At 43.5% G+C, this 22,311-nt stretch overlaps 1 protein-coding gene across 10 annotated transcripts; it reads right to left on the bottom strand.

Annotated features, from left to right (window-relative positions):
- Nucleotides 1-513: 513 nt before the first annotated feature.
- On the bottom strand, nt 514-15,868 carry ankrd50l (ankyrin repeat domain 50-like). 10 transcript variants are annotated; one of them, XR_014271833.1, is made up of 8 exons: nt 15,778-15,862; nt 15,424-15,667; nt 12,816-12,891; nt 11,058-11,712; nt 6,264-6,481; nt 1,817-5,381; nt 1,391-1,549; nt 514-1,294 (listed from the first exon to the last, which is right to left on the bottom strand). XR_014271833.1 is itself a non-coding variant. In XM_082508423.1 (7 exons), the coding sequence occupies exons 4-6, from the start codon at nt 11,504-11,506 to the stop codon at nt 1,828-1,830; spliced, it is 4,221 nt and encodes a 1,406-aa protein (XP_082364549.1). In that variant the 5' UTR covers nt 11,507-11,712; nt 12,816-12,891; nt 15,424-15,667; nt 15,778-15,862; the 3' UTR covers nt 514-1,294; nt 1,817-1,827. The 10 variants fall into 10 exon arrangements, 8 of the variants coding, with proteins under 8 accessions (XP_082364549.1, XP_082364551.1, XP_082364553.1 ...); XR_014271834.1 differs by having other exon boundaries at nt 1,415-1,549; XM_082508423.1 differs by lacking the exon at nt 1,391-1,549.
- Nucleotides 15,869-22,311: the final 6,443 nt, after the last annotated feature.

The raw sequence follows: 22,311 nt of genomic DNA, 5'->3' as shown, positions 1-22,311 counted from the left end.
GTTACAAAGGGGTTAATACACAGAAATACAAATCAACTGTGATGATGAATGTTAATTAGAGCCTGCTGGGAAAACTTGGCTCCCGGCATTTAAGTGGATCTTACATTTTCATGTACCACCTACCTAAACACTGTAGCTAACCATACACAGCAGCAGCTCGACGCACCCTACCACACATCAGTAAGTGCTCAGGGAACCAACCAAAGAGCCCAAGGCATCGACTTGGCCTCCAAACTCCAAAACATTTGATATTGCAGTTGCTACAGATTTCAGATGCTACGCCTCAAAAAACATAGTCAAGAATCGCCATGAGCTGCGTCTGGTCCCTTCTACAGTTTCAAGTGTGTCCAAAATCATTTGGTTTCATAACCCCAGGTGGCCAGCATCAGCCCGCAGCCAGACTTTCATCTCTGCACGATGCAACCACATCAGAAGCCATCCGTGACATTTAGCTGCAAAAGTGCTTGAAATGCAGCTACAGTAAAAGTATAAAACACACGAAGAACCACACAGAACGTTTTATAGCATCACTTGCCATTTTAATTTATGTAATTAAATATTGATGAAAAAAAATGAATAAAAACAAAACATTTTAGGCCACATACACGTTTGGAATTAACAGCCCTCCCACATCCACCCTCAGTTTTTATTGTCCAGTTTTCATTTTCCTTCCTGCCTGCTCACAGACACACTGTCAGTGAGCCAAGTCGCATTCTGCAAACTTGGCGGCGTTTTAGGGTTAGCACTGTATCATAAACCAGCAGTAGGTCAGGCTCTGGTAGGCTTGTTTTTCTGAAAATTATTTTTGGTTGACAGCTATGGAACAACTATGGGGGATGTAGGCCAGTTTATAGCAAATACCAAAGGCTTCCCTAAAAGGTCAAGGCCACAAGCTTAAAGCTCTTGAACATGACTGTTTAAAAACAAACAAAAAAAACCTCAACCATTACTCTATAATGGCTCTACGGGGTAAAATAAATAAAAATAAAATAGTAAAAAGGTATTTTTGTCAGACCAGTGCCGATCAAAAGTATGCTATCATAGAAAAATAACATCCAAGTCATGCTTTACACTAAATATATCAGCATGATTTAGTCTATAAGGATGTGCTCTGCTCCTCCCACACAACAGGTAAAACAAAAAAGAAACAAATGCTTTAATGTCATTCAGTCTCTTCTTCCTCTGGTTTTCTGAAAGGATGCTGAAACAAGGAATGATTTCCTCTCATTTGAACCCAGTGAATCACTGCCAAAAAAAACTGCCATCTCCTTGAACATAAAATGTCCCACTCCACCTAAAAGAAAGATAAAATCATTAGCATTTGAATAAAAAAAGAAAGGGGAAATAAGTGCTGTGCAGTGTAAGTGTGTGGTTCTCTCCACTTAATTACTTTAGATCAATTAGTAATTTTTACTCTTTTGAATCTGGGTATGAATGGCTGTCTGTCTCTGGCTGTCTGTTAGCTCAGTGATCAACTGTTAAACTGTCCCGGGTGTGCTCGACCTCCCGCCCAGTAACAGCTGGGATAGGCTCCAGGACCCCTACAATCCTGAATTAAATAAGAACACAGATTGATAAATGGACTTCAAAATAACAGTCTCACCATCTAATTAACCAAGTCACCTATCAAAGACTTGATCCTGTCAATTTTATTCTCACTGGACACCCTTGAACTAAAATGAATTTGGTTTGACAGTTACTATGTTTGCATTTTTGCTGCTGACAGTTGAATTATTGAATTATTTACATCACTGAGCCACAGTACAGTAAAAAGGTTGTGAAGAAAGTCTAGTCAGTGCTAACTTAGGCAACTTACTTGAGTACCAGTCACAGAGGCGTCTCTCTCTTGTGTAAGGCTACACTGGTGGGACCCTCAAACTGCAGTTTGATGGCCCGTTTGAGATTAAGCTGTGGGTCTGTGGTTGTCATAGTGACCATTACATCATCTGGCAAGGCACTACAGGGTGGGACGGGGGAAAAGCTGTAGCAAACCGGTGACAAAATGTTCTTCTGGGGTTTAGAATCCCAAGCTTCCTCTTGAAGTGGGTTCTGAAGCCTGTACGGGTATCCGAGAGGAGCGTTCTCTCGGTTTTTAGCACCTAGCGGTTGGTCCTGTCCTGGCATTATCCCAAGTGAAGCCATTACAGAGTTCCATTTGCCACCTGTGTAATTAGTCCTCTCTGTTTTTATTAAATTTGAGCTTTGTTTGTTTATTTTGTCATGATATTCAAGTCCAGATGATAGGCCTTTCTGAGGCAATTCGTAATTATGCACCATGGCAGTGACTGTGCACACAGTAGGGGGAGGGCTGCCTTTGGGTTGCCTCTTACTGCTTCCGTGGAGACTACCTATGCCCGAGCCCCCTGGTGGAGGGAGGGTGGAATTACGGCTACGACTGCGGGGCAGTGAGTGCTGTTGGATCTGCTGTATAAAGCTGAGGCTGTCAGCTGGCACCGTCTGCACCGTGGCCAGTGAGTGGCAGGTCGATGAGGTTTGGGAGCTCTGCATGGAGTGGAATCGTTCTGCAGTGGATCCTGGAGAAGAAACCGAGGACGATGAGGTTGCAGCAGTTACTTCACCTCCACTACTTTCTGAGATTCCTAAAGATGAGATCATGTTGGATTTTGAAGGGGATACAGTACTAGAGTTAGGCAACACACCTAGATATGGCTTGGCTCCATAGCTCTCCAACATCCTGACAATGTTATAGTGTCCATGTTTCCCAGCCACTTTGACCGGACTGCGGCCATATTTATCCATGTGATTGGGATTTGAGCCTCTTTCTAGAAGCATTGCAACGATGTTAGCATGTCCCTCCTGGGCAGCGATGCTCAGAGCTGTTGCCCCCTGATGGCAAGCAAGGTTTATATTGATGCCACTGGCTTCTAGGAGGCGATGTCCTACTTTAGCGTGTCCTGTCCAAGCCACTGAATGTATTGGTGGTCTCCCCTCTGCATCTTGTGCATTGGGATTCGCCCCGTGTCTTAAAAGTAGGTCTACAATCTCTACAAATCCTTGCCAGGAAGCCACATGAAGCGCTGTACGGCCCTCAGAGTCTCTGGACTCCAGAGGAACACCCCCTTTCTCAATTAGGAGAGTAGCCATATCAAGGCGACCCTCCAATACTAGGAGGTAGAGCAAAGGACGCCCTTCGGCATCCCGGACATCAGTATCAGCCCCTCGTTTCATAAGCAGCTCTGCAACATCAGCATTGCCCTCCAGGAGTGCAGCACTCAAGGCAGAATGCCCATCATAGGCCCTGTGGTCAATGGGAGACCGTCTGTCTAATAGAAGTTTGGCAGTGCTCCAATGGCCTTCTTGGGCAGCTAGTATAAGGGGAGTGCGTCCCTCGATGTCCATCTCTCCAACTCGTGCCATGCTGCCTTCTTCTGTCAAAATGGCACAAACTGCACGATGTCCTTCACACGCAGCAGCATGCAATGGAGTCCAGCCAAGATCATCTTTATGGTTCTCATCCAGGCCTCGGTCCAGCAATGTACGAACAACCTCTACGCTCCCTCTGGCTGCTGCTAGACATAGTGCCGTCCTGCCTTCACAATCAATGGCATCCACAGCCGCTCCCCAGAAAAGCAGCCGTGACACGGTCTTCATGTGTCCCATTGCTGCTGCTGCCAGGAGGGGAGTAACAGCAGCAGCAGCAGGCACACTGCCGTCAGGTCCAGCAGTTTCATCTACGTCAGCACCAGCTTCTAACAAAAGCTCGACTACATCTTCATGGCCCTCATAGGATGCAAGAAGAAGCGGTGTCATTCCATCATGGTCTCTGTGCCCTGGATCTGCTCCACGCTCCAGTAACAGACTTGCTACCTCTCCAAAACCTTTGACCCCTGCTGCTGTAGGGACACAGACAGCTGCAACTGACAGAGCAGTGCGTCCATCTCCATCAGCCAAATCAACACGTGCATTGTGGTCCAACAATATTGCCACTGCTTCATGATGTCCCATATAGGCAGCTGCGATAAGTGGCGTGCGGTCCTTGCTATCAGCTTTGTCAACTTGAGCCCCATAGTCCAGTAGTGTGAGAACAATTTCATCATGACCGCCCCATGCAGCAGCTCTGAGAGCAGTTCGGCCCTCGCTGTCACATCCATCTACATCTGCTCCTGCATCCAGCAGTAGATGGACAGCCTCAGCGTGTCCACCCCAAGCTGCAGAGCGCAACGCTGTCCATCCTTCATTGTCAACATGCTCCATCATCTGTACTGCAGTTTTTTGGTCCTGGCTCTTGGCCCATTCCAGGAGTTCAGACAACACTTTGACGTGACCCTGCCTGGAGGCTAAAGTCAGTGGCGTCTGACCCTGATGATCACTGATCAGTGGATCAGAGCCATGTGAAAGGAGAAGTTTAGCTAAATTTGCAGAACCCTCGTGGGCTGCACTAGCAAGCAGAGTCTGTCCATCTGTAGAACCAGGCTGGTTTACAGACATGCCACTGGCAAGCAGGTCCTTTATATACGTCTCCCTTTCAAGTGTCTGTTGCACATCAATTCCTTCTTTACCTACACTATGCATTGCATCACTTGAGTCTGCTCCAGAAAAAAAGGTTCGAGAGACTAGTCCACTTCTCATCAGCAATTGAGCAACATCCTGACTCACTGAAACAGGAAGCTGAGCTAAGGATGTGGCAAGTGCTTTACTGCAGGTGGGGTTAAGAGCACGTACACCTGCCCACAGCATCCACAGTGCCAAAAATGCAGGTTTATCTTTATGGTGCCCTGAGCAAATTAAGTGTGTGGCTAGCTGGCAAGTTTCCTCAACGTCAAGGTTAGGTCCCTGTAGAGTCAGAGATGATGCAAGCATGCTATGACCTTCTGTTCTGCTACACAGATATTTCTGTGTGCAGTACTTAACATCTGTCAGCCACTCTGTAAAGCTTGCATGAAAAATTAATTTGGTGCCTCCGGTTCCATCGATTAGGAGCGCAGAGAGGGTTTCGAGATTGTTCTCAAAGTCCTGAAGACTTAATAAGGTGTCCTGAGTCCAGACTGCCATGAATAGCTGCTGGGGTGTTAGGGGCCTCGGGGCAGCCAAGAGGGCATTGAGGAGAGGCCTTACGTAGATGAAGCGCCCTCGGGGGAACAATCTCTGGCACAGCCAAAGGTAGAGTCCGTTGAGAGTCCCGGGGATGTCCCGGATCTCTCGCAGACCCACCAGCGAAGCTGCCACACCGTCCAGAACACGCTGAAGAAAAAGAAAGCAGCCGCCACTTTTGATGTGCAGAAGATTCAGCATATCAGCGGTATCAGGGGTGAGCTGTCGACGAAGCGCTGCTTCTTCATCCAGACGACAGAGGATGTACTGCTGTACGTCACGGACTGCTGGAGGCTTCCGCAGATCATCCAGACAGAGTTTACGAAAACCTACAAACAGATAGGACAGTTGTTTGTTTGTTTGTTTTAAATCTTCAATAAAGTTTTTTATATTCCTCATGGATTCTATCTACAGTTTTTTTTTAGGTTTTAAATTTTTTCAGTCTTATGTGATGCTTTGTTTTTTTTGCTTCTTATTTTGAAAACTCTATGCCAGCTTGTTCTAGTGTAATGGTAGACCTCCAGCTAACAATTTATCTAAGTCCTGGATGATTTGGTATAAAGTTCCACTTTTAATGTGGCAAAATGGAGAATGTGCTTAGCAGGTGTAGAAATAAAACCACGTTAGCTTAGCACCTCAGGCAACACCCTAAGTAGCACCTGGTCTAAGGAGCTTGGAAAGAAAAGCGTCTGGACTTCTTTAAGTTGCTGAAGACGTTTCACGTTTCACCTGATTGTGACCGACACCTGTCTTCACACCTTGGCTCGTGTGATTAGGTAGAGGAGCATTGGGGGGGGGGGGACACTCCCACAGGACTTAAATCTGGGACTCTCCACCGTTTGACCCTAGAACTGAAGAAGCTTCTCGGATGAGAGGTGAAACATCTTCAAGCAACTTAAAAGAGTCCAGAGGCTTTTCTTTCCGAGCTTCTACGATGAGCTGGATGACTGAGAACCTTCACAGACCGAAGTAGCATCTCAATAGAAATTTTGAAAATTCTTGTTTGTTTACTGTATTGCAGTGAACAGCCAATTAAACTACTTGGTCAGTGTTTGTCAGTGCATTTTTAGATGACAAAAATAGTGATTTCACTGCACAATCATGGCCACACCCTAACCAACCCATATGTCATCTTGTGTTCACATGTAACTGATCGCATTTATTTATTTTGTAATATATTGCATAATCTTATAAGAGAAGTATGTACATACTTGAGAACATCTTGCACAGGGCCTTATTTTGGCGGCGGACCGAACAGACGAGCAGCAACCAGCTGGGCAGCAGGTGTTGACTGCAGGCTAAAAGCTCTGCAATGGAGCCACTCTTCCTAACTCCTTCCCTTGGTCCATATTCTACGTCCAGAGAGTCTATAACCATCATCAGAGTCTGGGCAGGAGGAGGAAGGTCCGACAGGGGTTCCAACACTGCTCTAAGGACATGCGAGGAAGAGGCAGACACACAGTGCAAGACATTACACTTAAGACAATGTAATAACAGCAGGATTCGTGGGTTGATAATAGAGTTGAAAAAGAAAAGTAACATTGCGAACACTCGTTTGTGCCAACAAAGCAGATTAGATCTTTCGCACATTGTCAGTGTGAGTCACTGGGAGTGACAGTCAGACTTTGCTGCGACTTCAGGCATCTTTATTTAAAGTGTGGAGTTTAATTTTTTACTGTATTTTATGGAAGTTTTTTCATTGTTTTCCATATGTTGAATCTTCAGTAATACTGGAGTCATAATCAGTTTCATTCAGCCATTGAAAAAGAACTCAATAAAAAAAGTAAGCAAATGTCAGGCAAACTAAGCAATTCCATTTACACTTTCACAGTAATTTAGGTCAAATCCAAACTACAAGTGGGTAAACAAGAGTCAACCAGGACAACTGCTATCAGATGCTTCTGCAGTAAAATTAAAGCCGACTCTCATGTTAACCTGTTAACACAGATATCAAACTGTAATCAAGAGAACTAAACAGCAATTTAGCCCCACACCCCACACTTTCATTAAACACCGGAACAAGCTGCAAAACCATAAAACAATTACAAACTTGGCTAAAGCTAAAATAGCGGCGTCACTGCCTTTTAATCACTGCGGTCAGCACCCACACCCTGCTGTGATCTGATGGTGACTCAGGTTAATGGAACATGTGAATTTACAGCTCCACCCTGGTTCAGCATGTAGTCCGGTGATTTAGTCGTTATAAAATTTGTTCAGAATTTGCAAATATATGATTATTCAATTCAGTTTTCTTTTTATAGCACCAAATCACAACAACAGTTGCCTAAAGGTGCTTAAAATTCACCTCATAGGTCATGACACACTGCTCTTCAATTCAATTTTATTTATATAGCGCCAAATCACAACAAAAGTCGCCTCAAGGCGCTTCATAGATACAGAGAAAAACCCAACAATCATATGACCCCCTATGAGCAAGCACTTTGGCGACAGTGGGAAGGAAAAACTCCCTTTTAACAGGAAGAAACCTCCGGCAGAACCAGGCTCAGGGAGGGGCGGCCATCTGCTGCGACCGGTTGGGGTCGCAGCAGATGGCCTTATACATACATAAGCTGGCTTTATAAATTTAAAGTATCAGCGCTATTATCGACAACACTACTTGGAATTACTTGGTATCCAATCGATGCCACGATGTGTAGTATTGCACAGCGCTAGTTTTCAGAAGAGCTTTACAGCTGGCAAAAATGCCTTATCCTGCAACAAACACAGGGTGTGGGTTTGCATGTGAGCTGTCATTAGTGTTAATGTCTGTGTTTAAAAATGACCACAAGGTCCAGGTACCATTAGAGGCCAAACAGGTTTTCATCTAATGGATTTAACAGTTGTTGTCTTTTTGTTTGTTTGTTTTAGAAGTAAAAAGTCAAGAGGAGAGAAACTTTAATCTCAAAATAATGTCACATATTCAACATTATATTTAAAAAAAAAAAAAAAAAAAAAAAAAAAAAAAAAAACTACCTCAAAAGAGTTTCACTCAGACTTAAACAATCTAAAGTAAGCTGGGTCACTAACTGCTTACACTCAGGGGTCAAGAATTAATCAGCTCTGGATTCATATGTACATAATAAGGAGTGGGAGGAGAAGTTTCACCACTTTAAATATATATAAAAAAAATTAGTCATCTCTATAACGATTATACTTTAGGCCTAATAGTTATCTCATGCATGGATGAGACACTAAAACAAACAGGATTATATGCATGTTCTGAAACAAATGGCCCCACCCCAAACAGTTCCCAAGTTTATATGATCAGTTAATGTATCTGTTATTTTGAAATTAAATAGCTTTTCGTGAGTAGGGTTTGAATTAATAAAAGGAAGCAAATCCTCAGATTTGATAGGCTGGGAGCGGCCACTGGTAGTTTTGTGAGATTGTGGCTTTATTTGATGAATCATCAAAGCTGCTTACAAAAGGTCTTTTGCAATGTCTTGAGGTCACTAATATTTCAAGACTTAGCTAACCAGATAATAGACTCGACCTTTATTATCAAGTATATTACGCAGTAAAAAGAAGAGCGACATCCTGCTCTGAGTGATGATTTCAGCGAGGTTATGACAAGCTTATCATAGCACTGCGCGCTTTTAGTTATCTGATTAAAACAACACTCCCTCAGCGGGCTAACACTCTGATGTGAGGAGGAGGAAGGGTAATTCTTTCATTCAGGTGACACAGTCATTTAACATGGGTGATCTAGTTGGATAAATCCTGTAGAGACAACTGTATTTGTATTGTATACTTTTAATATATTTTCTTACACACACACAGGACATTGCAGCCAATGCTATGTGCACTTTAAAGTATGGTGGCTTTACTCGAACTGATATGAAAGATGTTCAACACAATTCACTACCTATTACTGAGCTTACTTAGAAAGAGCTTCACTACAAGCCGCCCATTTGTCCTGCTGTTGACTGTCATTACTGCTGTCATGGGAAGTCCAGCGGCAGTTTGTAGCACTTTGTCATCAGATTATGTGTCTCCCAAGAAGCTAGCATAGCCACAAGTGTCCAGTGAGGCAGTGACTGGGTGAACAGTCAGCTCGTGTGTCTGAAATGATACATTTTCCCAGCTTGGCACTTAGGTTAGCGCGAACACCAAAAAGGGCACGACCCAGTATTGAACAGTTGTTTCTATGGCTCGGATTAAAATCAATATAAGACACCAGTTTAGCGAACAGACCCAGACAGAGGGAGCACTGCACTACACACAGGCTTATTTTCCTTCTCTTTCACTGCCAATTCAAATCCACGTTTCTTCAATTTGTCCATGGGTGTCCTGACACAGTGGAGCTTCACCCGCAGCCACCTTCTCTCAAAAGAGCCCCCCCAACACAAACAGCTGCTGGCTGCGAGCCAGTCTGAGGGGAATGTGCAATTCAGCTCAGCACTTCACACCAGAGGAGAGCAAACAGAGGAGGAGTGCAGAAGCGCTCCGACTCACCGCAAAGCAAACACACCGGCAACGTGTCAAAGTCTCAGAGAGGAGAGTGACCTCGCTGACCGGTGCCGAGACGGTCACCGGGGAGCCGGAGGCATTTTTTCACCTCTTTGTCCCCCTCAGTCTCTGAAAGGATGTTATGTTGTAAATAACACTGCAGCGTTCATTCACTGGAGGCCCCATTGTGTGTTGTGAATGGGCGGCATTATGAGGGGGAGACATAAATATAAGACGAGGAAGAATGGCTGCTGCACACTTTTCCTGCGACTGTCCCGGCTTCTGTTTGCCGCTCACTGCAGCTTTTACATGTACAGACTGTGAGGCAGTTAACTGCCTGCTTGAGAGTCTAAACACCTGCAGAAAGCCACCTTTATTTAGACAAAAACAAAGATAACCTTTAAGCTCTGCTGGAGCATTTTCCCACAACATGAACAGCTGCTCGTGCTTTACTCTGTTTTTGTTTTGAGAGTGAGGCAGCTTCACTCTTTACATGCACATTACTTCATGACAGCAGCCTTTATTCAGCTCACTTTTTATCTACTGGATCATGGTATTTAGGGTGGTCCTCTCTCAGAAGGCAGACCAGACAGCACTACTGTTTTTGAGCTCAGTGATCTTAAGTGGAGATGTGGGAAAAACTTCAGCTTCACCGAACTGCAAACAATGAAAAGGGAGCTTCGCAAAATGTGTTAACACTGGAAACCCGTGAATTCAAACCCAAGCCGAGTCCATCCAAGTAAAAAGGTCGAAGGTAAGGTGGCTTTGTGAGATGTCCACAACTAACTCTGCTAGTCCTTCCCCCAATTACAGGAGCTCATACCAACTCTGGCAACTCAGCAAGTGTTGGAAATGACGTTTAGCTTACTACTTTAATCTTTCATGCAATAAAATGAATAAAATTTCAGACTTTCTGCCACAAAACCAAAAAAGTTATATAGATTTCAATGCATGGAACTGGATTCAAACAATAACAGCCCTAATCCTAGATGCTGTCAAATAACCGGATGGTCACGGATTGAATTTCATAGCTTCTGTGTTGCATAAAGTTAAGATCATCATGTTAACAAAACACAAAATGGGTCATCAGCAGGTTGACAGTAAACAGATAACATCATTGTAAATACACGATCTGTTAACAGCTACATTTAAAACTAAATACTCAAACAGGCCACTTATACAACAGCACCGAGCTGCAGTGCCAGGACTCCGTCGGCCTGTTTTCATTGATTTTGGAATCTGATAAACTGCTTTTCCCCACGCACGAAGTCGGAACTTTGCTCCGGCTTTCATCATCAGCGTCATGATTTACAGACCCCCACATAAATTCTGCTGTGATGAGCTGGGCATGAGCCATACCCTTGAACGTGCACATACACGCTGAGCACCTGGATTTGTTTCAGGCAACTTTCTTTTCCCTTTCATTTAGAAGAAGTGGGAAATTTCCCACTGATGTGTTTCAACAAAACTGATCTCAAAAGATGGAAGCGCTGACTTTTTGTAGGACACCAAAACAAAGAAAAAAAAAAACCAAACAAAATAAACATGGTACAAACCTCTTGAAGGTCTCATTAGGGTCTCTTTGACACATGAGAGGCTCCAGGGCAGAGGATACCGATGGGCTGTTAAGGAGCTCTTCGTACCCTGGAGAGAGGAGAGGAGAGGCCCTCAGCTGTTCCACCAAGCCCAGGACAAACCTCCACAGCACTATACTCGTCTGTTCCTCCCTCTGGCAGAAGTGGGCCGCAAGGCAACGCTGTGCCAACCCAACTGCCAGCCCTGCCTTTGAGGTGGGGGACACCACCTCGGTGCACAGAGCTGTCTTCCCGGCACCAGGTCCCCCCGTTACCAGGATCCCGGGAGCTTGCCCGGGCCCCGAGCGGGCATCCAGGCAGCGACGCAGCTTGTCCAGGGCCCATTCCCGGCAATAAAAACGCCGGCCCCGAAGCAAGCTGGAGCTGCTGCCAAATCCACTGCTGCTCATTTGTTCCTGGGGTCCTGACATCCAGGGGACAACTTAGCACTGTGAATGTCACATCCCATACTCGGTGACTAACTCCACTCCTCTTTGTGGTACAGCTGCAGCCGGTGTGTGTGTGACAGCTCTAGGCAATAACTGGATATTTCTTTAGCTTGTCAGTTTCTGAAAGTGTTGCATCAGGCGATTATTATCGCTAGTTGTCTTTCTCCCGTAGGTCCCAAGGTGTAAGGCTGACAAAAAAAAAAAAAAAAAAAAAAAAAAAGTCAGAAAAAGGTTAAGTCAGGAAAGGTGCACCTCTTCATTCTCTCTCAACGTCTTGATCTTTGTGTCGCCGAGTCTGAAATGCTACAGTTCACCATGCTTCTCGTGGGGGATCATGGAGCTGCTCTGTCAGATATCAAGAAAGAGGGAGAAGGAAATGAGGAATGAGTCAATGACAGCATGTATCTCACCCCCTCCCCTGTCTGAGTCGCCCTCCGTGTGCTCCAATTACAGCCACAGTTTCCCCTCTTCTCTCACTTTCTGTCCTGCTTCTTTTTTGAGAATCGACCCAAAACTGCAGCTGTAGCATGACATTTTTTTCCCCTTTCCCACACCCACGATCTTTGCCTTCCCTCAACCCCCCCATCTCTCTCTCGCTCTCTCTCATGCCTTCCGGTTTTTCTTGTTTTGTTTTTTTTGTCTCCACCCTCTCTCAGTGTTTCACAGCATGTCCGGGCATGCACGGGTGATCAAGGTAGAGGAGTGGTGAGGGGGAGGACTCATGTGATCATAAGCCACTCTACAGCTGACAGGTGGGAGGAGTTACCTGGGGTCAAGGTTCAATCGCAGGACACTCCGTCAGCTGTAGGAAAGGTATCTGCCAGACTACAGCACTAAAGTTTTGTGTCAAGAAGGTAAGTTGTGTTGCTGGCATCAAAACACGAGCCTCGAATTTCACTTTCTTTTGTTCTGATTCACTTTGAGTTAATTAATTAGTCATAAATCATTTACTAGGCGAAAGTGCCAAACATTTTATCCTCCTTATATCATTATAAAGCGAATGTGTTTGATATTTTGACTGCTGATCTAGAGCAAAACAGCTCACTCACTGAGAAAATATAATGACATATCCTTTGTTTTCTGTTATTTATGGGAAGCGTTTCAGCAGTAACACCAATCATAACACCGCTAATTTGACTATTCTCTTTCTGACTTCCACTTTGCTGATTAAAACCTAGTTTTTAATTAAAGTGTGATGAGGGCGCATGCAAACTGGAAAACATAAACAAATCAAACAGAGTCCTCTGAACCTTTCTGAATTATTACACGTTTAGGAGCTCACTTCTCCTACCTGTACTTTCCTTAAAGAGGGGCGGCATCTTCTTCGGTCAAACACACTCTGGCATTTCCTGGACCAGCGTTACACCCTACATTTAAAACAAACAAAAAAGAGGATCAGCAAATCAAGTTTTTAGTTTCTATTTTGTGGTAGCCAATCATGATGGACAAACCGGGAGAAAAAAAAATATGCTGGAGGAACACTAACCTCTTTATTTTCTGTGCAATTAAAAGCACCTTTTGAGAGCTCCTGTATGTATGATTATGTTATCTGCTGTTTTTAAAAGCCGTCCCACAACATTCCACATTTTTTCCTGCTGTGAGGCAAACACTGAAAAGCTGAATGGTTGGGTTTTTGAGCCTATATGATACCAAGCACATGTCACACATATCCATTTTTCACATATGAGACAATGAAGAGAAGAAAAAAAAAAAGCTTCTACATGCAAACTGCCAATACATACTTTAAGTTCTTCTGATTGGACAAAAAAGTGTATAGTATCACGAAAAGGCAGTAAAAAGACGAGTCTGGTTCTCATGAAGATCTTTGAAGAATTCGGACAAAGAATGCAACGGGCCTCTGAGATAAACTCGGCGTGGTGACGATGTTGATGAGCGTGCACGCTGTTCTTCATTTCAAGTCAGTGACTAATCAAGCATCAGCTACAGGAAGCTGAATCTGACGGATGAGACTGTGATTTAACACTTGAAAGACCCTGCTGCTGTGCATATCATCGACAGCACGCCAGCCTGCTGACAGCGTAATTCAAAGAGCAAAGGAAGCCAAGAGCCACCAGCCGACGTTCCCAACCTGTGCAACTTTTAGTCTGTATGCTTTCTCAGGCAAGGAATACCCTCCTATAGGTGGATGACACATATGCTGCACCGTCGGCTGACAAGTGCCAAATACTGAAAATCAACTAGAGAATGAGAGATGTGCTGTTTTAGCAGCACACTGATGACAGTAATGAGCAAACTTGGCACCAAGCAGAGAAGTTGTCTACATTCTTGTCATTACTTGTGGTTACTAACAAAGCCCTTTGGACCTGCTATGCAGCCTGAGCAGATACTGGTGCAGAACCCAAAGCTGAAGCCTTCAATAGCAAGCTGTCTAAGTAAAGTCAAATAAAGCCAGACTCCCTACCATGCCTAATTTATTCATTTATGTATTCAGTTAGAAAAAGTTAAACATTGACGGAATCAAAAGTTATTCAGACTGTAAGGTTGGAATTATTTAGGAATACAATCATCTGTCACTACTGAAGATGACTTTTCAGGCACCAGAAGCAGACACCCAGAAAATAAGGTACCTCTAACTCCATGCTCCAATTACAGTAACCCGGTTTCTCATGCAGTGTGAACCTAAAGTGCATGTGAATGCACTGAATGAAGTTGCTAGGCAACCAGCAAAGAGGTTGCACACCATTCCATTAAGATTTTTTTCCCTTTTCTTACACCCTCTGACTCCCACAAGAAAACTGAAAAAAAATGTGTGCGTACAACTTACAGCATTTGTTTGGAAGTCTGAGCAATGTGATTATTTGCTCTGGAGCTGAAGGTTCAGCACAGAATTGAAGCAAGCTGCTGTGCTTTGTGTTATGACTAAAACAGGGCAAAGAAAAGACAGCCCAACTCTACCTGCTGTACCAGAAATTAAAAAGCGGAGTCAGACCGATCGATACTGGATTTTTGGGGTTGAGACAAACACTCATTTTATAACATTTTAACTGTACATTAAAGGAAAACCCTTAAACCAACAGTGAGGCAAACCAGTAGCTCTGTTGTGCCATTATGAGCACTTTTAAGTGTTCTCTTCCATGATGACAGGATCTACATGCACACTAGGCCTACACAAATGGCTGATTGAGTAAGATGTGATTCTAATGTTGCTGTTTACTGTTAAGCGGTGCACATACAGGATGAGACTAGAGGTTATGCAGAAAAGACAGAGCATGAAAGTGACTTAAAGAGATCACAGGTGAAATAACTGCGGTGGGGACCAAGTTAAGAGCAGAAGACTGAGTGGGAAATATGCAAGATGATCATCTGTGCAGAAGTGCCTACAACGTCCACCACAGCAACCAGCATCCCCTTCAAAAAAATCCACACACCGCAAGCAATTCCCTTGATATGTGGACAAAGCTTCAGACTTAGCATCATCAAAACATCAGCTGAGGGAATCATTTTTCTCCAGAATGATTTTTCGCCCCTCCAGTAGAGTTCCAGTGGAACATTAGACTATACTGGTGCATATCGGTGCTACTATAGGGTTCACAAAAAGAGAGATGGATAAATGACATCCATTTCCCGGCAGCTGAAGGCTGTTTCCTGAAGCGGTTCTTTCGCTCCTTCCACATTTCTTAACAAAAGACGCAAAAAGCAGAGTTTGCTGCAACTGTGATGCACATGCATTTACACAGCGCCTTTTTTCTGGTCGTACAAGCCACATTTTCACAAAAACTATAAATTCATGCAGTGTTTTATTCTATACACTTCAAGCACTTCGCGTGTGCATAGCCAATTTACAGTCACCAATTAATCGAACAAAAAATGTAATTTTTTCTTGAAAATGATTATTAGCTCATGTTAATCAACGTCACAAGGTCATTATCTGCAAATACCTTCAGACGATTCTTTATCACCGGATCACAAATTCCCACAATTACCCAGCGTGCACGGCACACAGCAGATCAGCTGCAAGCACTCTGGACGCGTTTGTCTCGCTGCTGGAATCCACAGGTTGTCAGCGTGCCTGCTCCCACACCAAATGCTGGACGATTCTCCCACAGGTGTGACCAAAGATATCCCGTGATAATGTGTCAAACTGCTTCATTAGGCGTCGCCATTCAAAATATGAGCACAAATCTGTTCGCGGAAAGGCTGTTTTTAGTCAAAGCTCACAGAGAAAAAAAAATCTCCCTCCTGTGCAGCAGGACACCGCATCTGACTTGTAAATGCACACAGCGTGATCTTACCTGCCACGAACGCTGCTCTTCTCCGTCTGCCGCTCAGAGGCTCACACTCCCACAGCCCCACAGCACTTCACCGGATTTTAATCACGTGTCTCCAACAATTCTTCATACCATCACCTTAAAGGTGAACTTAATCCTACTGGGAATTACATTTAAAGGACAGTCATTCCTTCCTTACTCCTTAAACAGTGTGTTTTGAGGGCACACATTTAGACTGGACAACAGATTTTACTACTTATGCTAAATATAGTTAAGAGAAATAAAAAAAATCTAAAGATAAAGCAAAGAAAGCGTAAACCGTCGAATTTGATTGCTTATTTTATTTTGCTGAAACTGCACATTCACTGACAATAATAGATACTGGGCCTTTCATTTTAAAAAACATCTTTCTTGCAATAAGAGGAGCTGGTTTTTAAAGTGACCTGTGAGTGACGTGTTTGCACCAAAGCAAACAGACTCTGCTTTAAGCCACGAGATCCGGTAAACGGTCCCATAATCACAGTTGAACTCACAGTGAGATGAGAAGTGACCTTGTTAGCCGATTGTTCACATTCTAATATATACGTATAATAATAAAATTAAATACCAAAAATCATTTTCAAAAAAAGATTTAGCAAGTTTGCAAAATGAAATATAATGCACATAATTATGTTTAAACATAGAGTCCACACACATATAGATAAAATATGTGAAAGAGCTATGAAAAAGACACCAAAGACTTATTCAGTAAAAATGCATCATCATCATCATTGTTGTTGTTGTTGTTGTTGTTGTTGTTGGTGGTGGTGTTGTTGTAGTTGTATGTGACCTCCTAATTTGAATTCACTTCAGGACTGTAAAGAAGAAATATTTTTATCCCTTTCATTCCTGAGTTCTACAGACCCCTGGTGGCTATTTGTTGTAATTACATGATGACAACACAGCGTCACCATGACACCGTTTGTTATCTCGTCTTCGAAATTTAGAATTCAGAATTCCTTTATCGTCATCGACTAATAAAATAAAATTGTGTCCACTACCTCGAAAGGAACACACTTACTCACTCACAGAAACAGGTTCGCACACAGTTTCAATCAGGTAAGCTTAAATGACGTTAAAATGGGATGGAGCAACGCTTTGTGTGAGTGTTAGTACTCTTACAAAATATTACATTTGTCTGAGAAAGTCTTACAATAGAATAATAAATGAAAAATGTGTGTTGCAGATTGTGTGCAGACCAAACAGTCGTGTTTTGGATGACTGTGTTGAATGCTGAGCTGTAATCCACACAAAAAATAGACACGCGTTTGTTCCTTGCTGTCTGGGTGGTGCTAAAGAGCATGGAGGGTGATGCAAATGATATCATCAGTTTTGTATAACTACTGATGTGAGTCCACAGTAGGTTGGAGAGAATCCATAAAGTCTCTGAGGACCAGTCCCTCCAGACATTTCATGATTTTTGCTGTTTGAGCAACTGGCATGTTGTCACCAAACATGTTATCACAGACTGTTTGAGAACAACACTAGTGGATGTCTTACAGGAGGTGTGGACAGTGCATTCATTCATTATGAATTCCTCATCCTGGAACAGCACCTGGACCACCTGCTTTCCCTACATTCATATTACAGAGTGTGCTGGCATCTGCAATCTGTATGAGGCAGCTGACTGACATACTCACTGGTCATACTGGAGTCTACTTTGGATTATTTCTTTTCTGTGGCTGTTCTGAATATGGTGTGCCACAAGGTGCTGTTTTGGGGCCTTTGCAATTTCTGTTATATACAGTGGGGCAAAAAAGTATTTAGTCAGCCACCGATTGTGCAAGTTCCCCCACTTAAAATGATGACAGAGGTCAGTAATTTGCACCAGAGGTACACTTCAACTGTGAGAGACAGAATGTAAAAAAAAATAAATCCATAAATCCACATGGTAGGATTTGTAAAGAATTTATTCGTAAATCAGGGTGGAAAATAAGTATTTGGTCACCTCAAACAAGGAAAATCTCTGGCTCTCACAGACCTGTAACGTCTTCTGTAAGAAGCTTTTCTGTCCCCCACTCGTTACCTGTATGAATGGCACCTGTTTGAACTCATCATCTGTATAAAAGACACCTGTCCACAGCCTCAAACAGTCAGACTCCAAACTCCGCCATGGCCAAGACCAAAGAGCTTTCGAAGGACACCAGGAAAAGTATTGTAGACCTGCACCAGACTGGGAAGAGTGAATCTACAATAGGCAAGCAGCTTGGTGTGAAAAAATCAACTGTGGGAGCAATCATCAGAAAATGGAAGACATACAAGACCACTGATAATCTCCCTCGATCTGGGGCTCCACGCAAGATCTCATCCCGTGGGGTCAAAATGATCATGAGAACGGTGAGCAAAGATCCCAGAACCACACGGGGGGACCTGGTGAATGACCTGCAGAGAGCTGGGACCAAAGTAACAAAGGTCACCATCAGTAACACACTACAACGGCAGGGAATCAAATCCCGCAGTGCCAGACGTGTTCCGCTGCTGAAGCCAGTGCATGTCCAGGCCCGTCTGAAGTTTGCCAGAGAGCACATGGATGATACAGCAGAGGATTGGGAGAATGTCATGTGGTCAGATGAAACCAAAGTAGAACTTTTTGGTATAAACTCAACTCGTCGTGTTTGGAGGACGAAGAATACTGAGTTGCATCCCAAGAACACCATACCTACTGTGAAGCATGGGGGTGGAAACATCATGCTATGGGGCTGTTTTTCTGCCAAGGGGTCAGGACGACTGATCCGTGTTAAGGACAGAATGAATGGGGCCATGTATCGTGAGATTTTGAGCCAAAACCTCCTTCCATCAGTGAGAACTTTGAAGATGAAACGAGGCTGGGTCTTCCAACATGACAATGATCCAAAACACACCGCCCGGGCAACAAAGGAGTGGCTCCGTAAGAAGCATTTGAAAGTCCTGGAGTGGCCTAGCCAGTCTCCAGACCTCAACCCCATAGAAAATCTGTGGCGGGAGTTGAAAGTCCGTGTTGCTCGGCGACAGCCCCAAAACATCACTGCTCTCGAGAAGATCTGCATGGAGGAATGGGCCAAAATACCAGCTACTGTGTGTGCAAACCTGGTAAAGACCTATAGTAAACGTTTGACCTCTGTTATTGCCAACAAAGGTTATGTTACAAAGTATTGAGTTGTATTTTTGTTATTGACCAAATACTTATTTTCCACCCTAATTTACGAATAAATTCTTTACAAATCCTACCATGTGGATTCATGGATTTTTTTTTCACATTCTGTCTCTCACAGTTGAAGTGTACCTCTGGTGCAAATTACTGACCTCTGTCATCATTTTAAGTGGGGGAACTTGCACAATCGGTGGCTGACTAAATACTTTTTTGCCCCACTGTAGGTTCTTCTTCAGCAAATTTTTAACTACGTTTCTTATCACTGCTACCCAGATGACATTCAGTGAGATATCACTTTTAAGCCACAATCATATGACCCCTTATGAGCAAGCACTTTGGCGACAGCAGGAAGGAAAATCTTCCCTTTAACAGGTGGAAACCTCCAGCAGAACCAGGCTCAGGGAGGGCGCGGCCATCTTCCATGACTGTTTGGGTGTAAGTGAATGAGACAGGACAAAGACATACTGTGAAAGAGAGCCAGAGATTAATAATAACAAATAATTAAATACAAGTGTATAAACAAACTGGCTCCCTATTAACTTCAGTGTCACTTTTCTTTGCTAGAAAGCAGCAAAAAACTTATCTTTGTCAACTGTAATGACTTTGTCTTCATTTTTTTTTAGCATTTTGGTTTGGAATCATGTTATATTTGTCTTATAATATAAATCCTGTGTGATATTTTACAGTGCACATGCTAATAATCACAATATCCATCTTAAAACTGTCTTAAATATCTTGCAAACACAATATTCCCATATCTGTACAAATGCAAACTGTATTAATCTGTAGAACTGCAGGATGACTTACCTGACCTGGACATCCTTTAGGCCTAATTAGAAAACAAATTTTTCATATCTGCATCAAAATTTCAGAGGATCACAAATATCCACAAATAACTTGTTAATAACCCACACACTTTAAAATCAATAAAGATTTATACTTTGCATCGTATATGCAGGTGTAGGTGTGCGGCAGACAGATTTGTGGACCCGAAAACGCAGGATGAACTAAAAACACACAACAAAAGGCAAAAGACTAAACTAAACAGTGACAACTTCAAAAACTGACTCAGTGACAGGCAGGAAAGCAGACAGAGCCACTTTCTACAATTAGTAAGAACATGACAGAGAACAGAGGGAACCGCAGATAATACACACACACACACACACACACACGATAACGAGGAACAGGACACAGGTGGGAACACAGCTGACGCTAATCACACTGACGAGACAGGAGAAGCAAAACTGAACATAATACACACGAGATGTAGGCTGTATCCCAATTCAGGGTCTGCAGCCTTAAAGTACGCAGCCTCAACGATCCTCAAGGGCCGCGTACTCAAAGACCGCTAAGGCCGGAAGTGCGAGGCTTGTGAAATGGGACGGTCTAGCCTCCGTTGCGCTGCCCAGGTTGCCTAGCAACCATGATACTAACAGCTGGAAACGTGTCATACAGCTTTGTTTGACAGAAATAAAGGAGAAAATCTTTTGTTCATTTGTTTGTTTGTTTCTACATGAGCTTTGATCATTCTCTGTAGGATTAAGCTCAGCTATTGAACGGCGTATATTTTAAAGTAAAGGCTTTAAAACCAAGTTAGTACAAACGTCACTAATGTCACATAACTTTGCCGACATGTGGCCAACAGTAACGTTTTAATGTTCTTCGTTATTAAACATTTGCACATAAATAAGTGACATAATATTCAGTACTTAAAGTTTACTCTTCAGGCGCCCCTCATCCGCCGTTTTTTTTTCGGCAAAGTTATCCACACCCACCGCCGCGCTATGCATTCTGGGATATGTTGGGCCACGAAGTCTACACTGCCACAGCCTTAAAATTCAGGGAAATGAAGGACTCATTTCAGGGCCGCATTTCGAGCAGCCTTTGAATTGGGACAGCCTTTGGCGCGCCGATGTGACGTAATCGGCCTTGAAATGCGTACTTTAAGGCTGCAGACCCTGAATTGGGATGCAGCCGTAGACTATCAAAATAAAACAGGAACTAACACAGACTAGATCAGCGGTCCCCAAACCCCAGGCAACAGACCCTTACCGGTCTGTGGCTGTGTCCCAATTCAGGGTCTGCACACTTGAAGTACGCATTTCAAGTGCGGTTACGTCACCGCCACGCGACGATGGCTGTCCCAATTCGAAGTGTACTTCAAATGCATACTCCAAATGCGCCGTCGATTTCCCCAAATATCAAGCGTGGTCCGGTGCACGCATCGTGGTCCCATATATCCCATAATTCATAGCGTGGCCGTGGATAATTTTGCTGCAAAATATGGCAGAAGGGAGCAGCCGAAGAGGTTTTTTTTTTTTTCTCCAAACTTTATTGAACTTATAAAGCAGAAATCCACTTGGCAAAGCAGCAGCTCGGTACTCTGTAAATAAAAGGCAGGAGATGACTTACGCTGGACAGTAAAACACAGAAATATTCCTCAACTGTATCGTTTTCATTACCTGTCCACAAGTTCGCGTCACACCTTAATAAATGTGGGTCAGTGGCGGTGAAGTGAAGGAACGCAATGTTTCCTACCTACAAGGGTGCAAATAACTGTAAATCTCTGCCAACGGCCAGAGCTCAAGTGGTACATTTAGTGTAACATACCGTTCTAACAGAAGTTTAGGGGGACCCGCATCAAGCTTTCATTGAAAGAAATTTAAAAACACCAACTTGGACCAAGCACTCGCAGCTTCAGGTTTGCTGAGGAATGCCTAATTGCCCACACCTGAGCTTATGAAAGGAGCAAAGACCAGCTCCGCCCACCAGGGGCGGTTCCCAGACTCAGGTCTCACCTGTTACACTAAATATATGTGAAATGAGAACTTGTAAAGGTACTCACCTGTCCTGGTTGCTTCTTGCAGGATGTGGAGCAAAAGAGTGAAAGTGGCTCAATCACCTGCTTAAGAGCTCCTGGAGCAGTTTAGTGTGCCAGGTTAGGGAGTATGGTTAAAGAGGGTTTTAATTTAGATAAAAATGGGTGAAGCTTATGTTATTGGTTTGTTTATAGTACGTGTTGGAAATATGTATATGTTTGTGATGTGCTTTAATGTTATTGTATGTTTGTTTGTGTGGAGGGTTATGTTTTCATGTTGGTTACTTGCTCACCTGAAAAGGTAGAGTATAAAAGGAAGTCATTTTGTTTAGTTAGTGGGGTTTTTTTTGTGCTGTTAACATGTGCCTTCTTTAATAAAATGCCAATCCATGGATGTATTTTACTCCAGTCTCGCGTCATGTTATTAGACAGAACCTATGACCGCCGGCCAAAACTGACAACAACGAAAAACACTAAACCTGAAAAACAAAACAAACCATTCCTCGGGATTCCCATATGCTTGTTTGGCATTCACCTAGGGACCATTTTTGATCCGAGGACACCACAA

This window comes from Aulonocara stuartgranti (assembly GCF_965226115.1).
Source record: "Aulonocara stuartgranti genome assembly, chromosome: 16".
Lineage (NCBI taxonomy): Eukaryota > Metazoa > Chordata > Actinopteri > Cichliformes > Cichlidae > Aulonocara > Aulonocara stuartgranti.
This window is presented reverse-complemented; position numbering and strand designations above follow the sequence as displayed.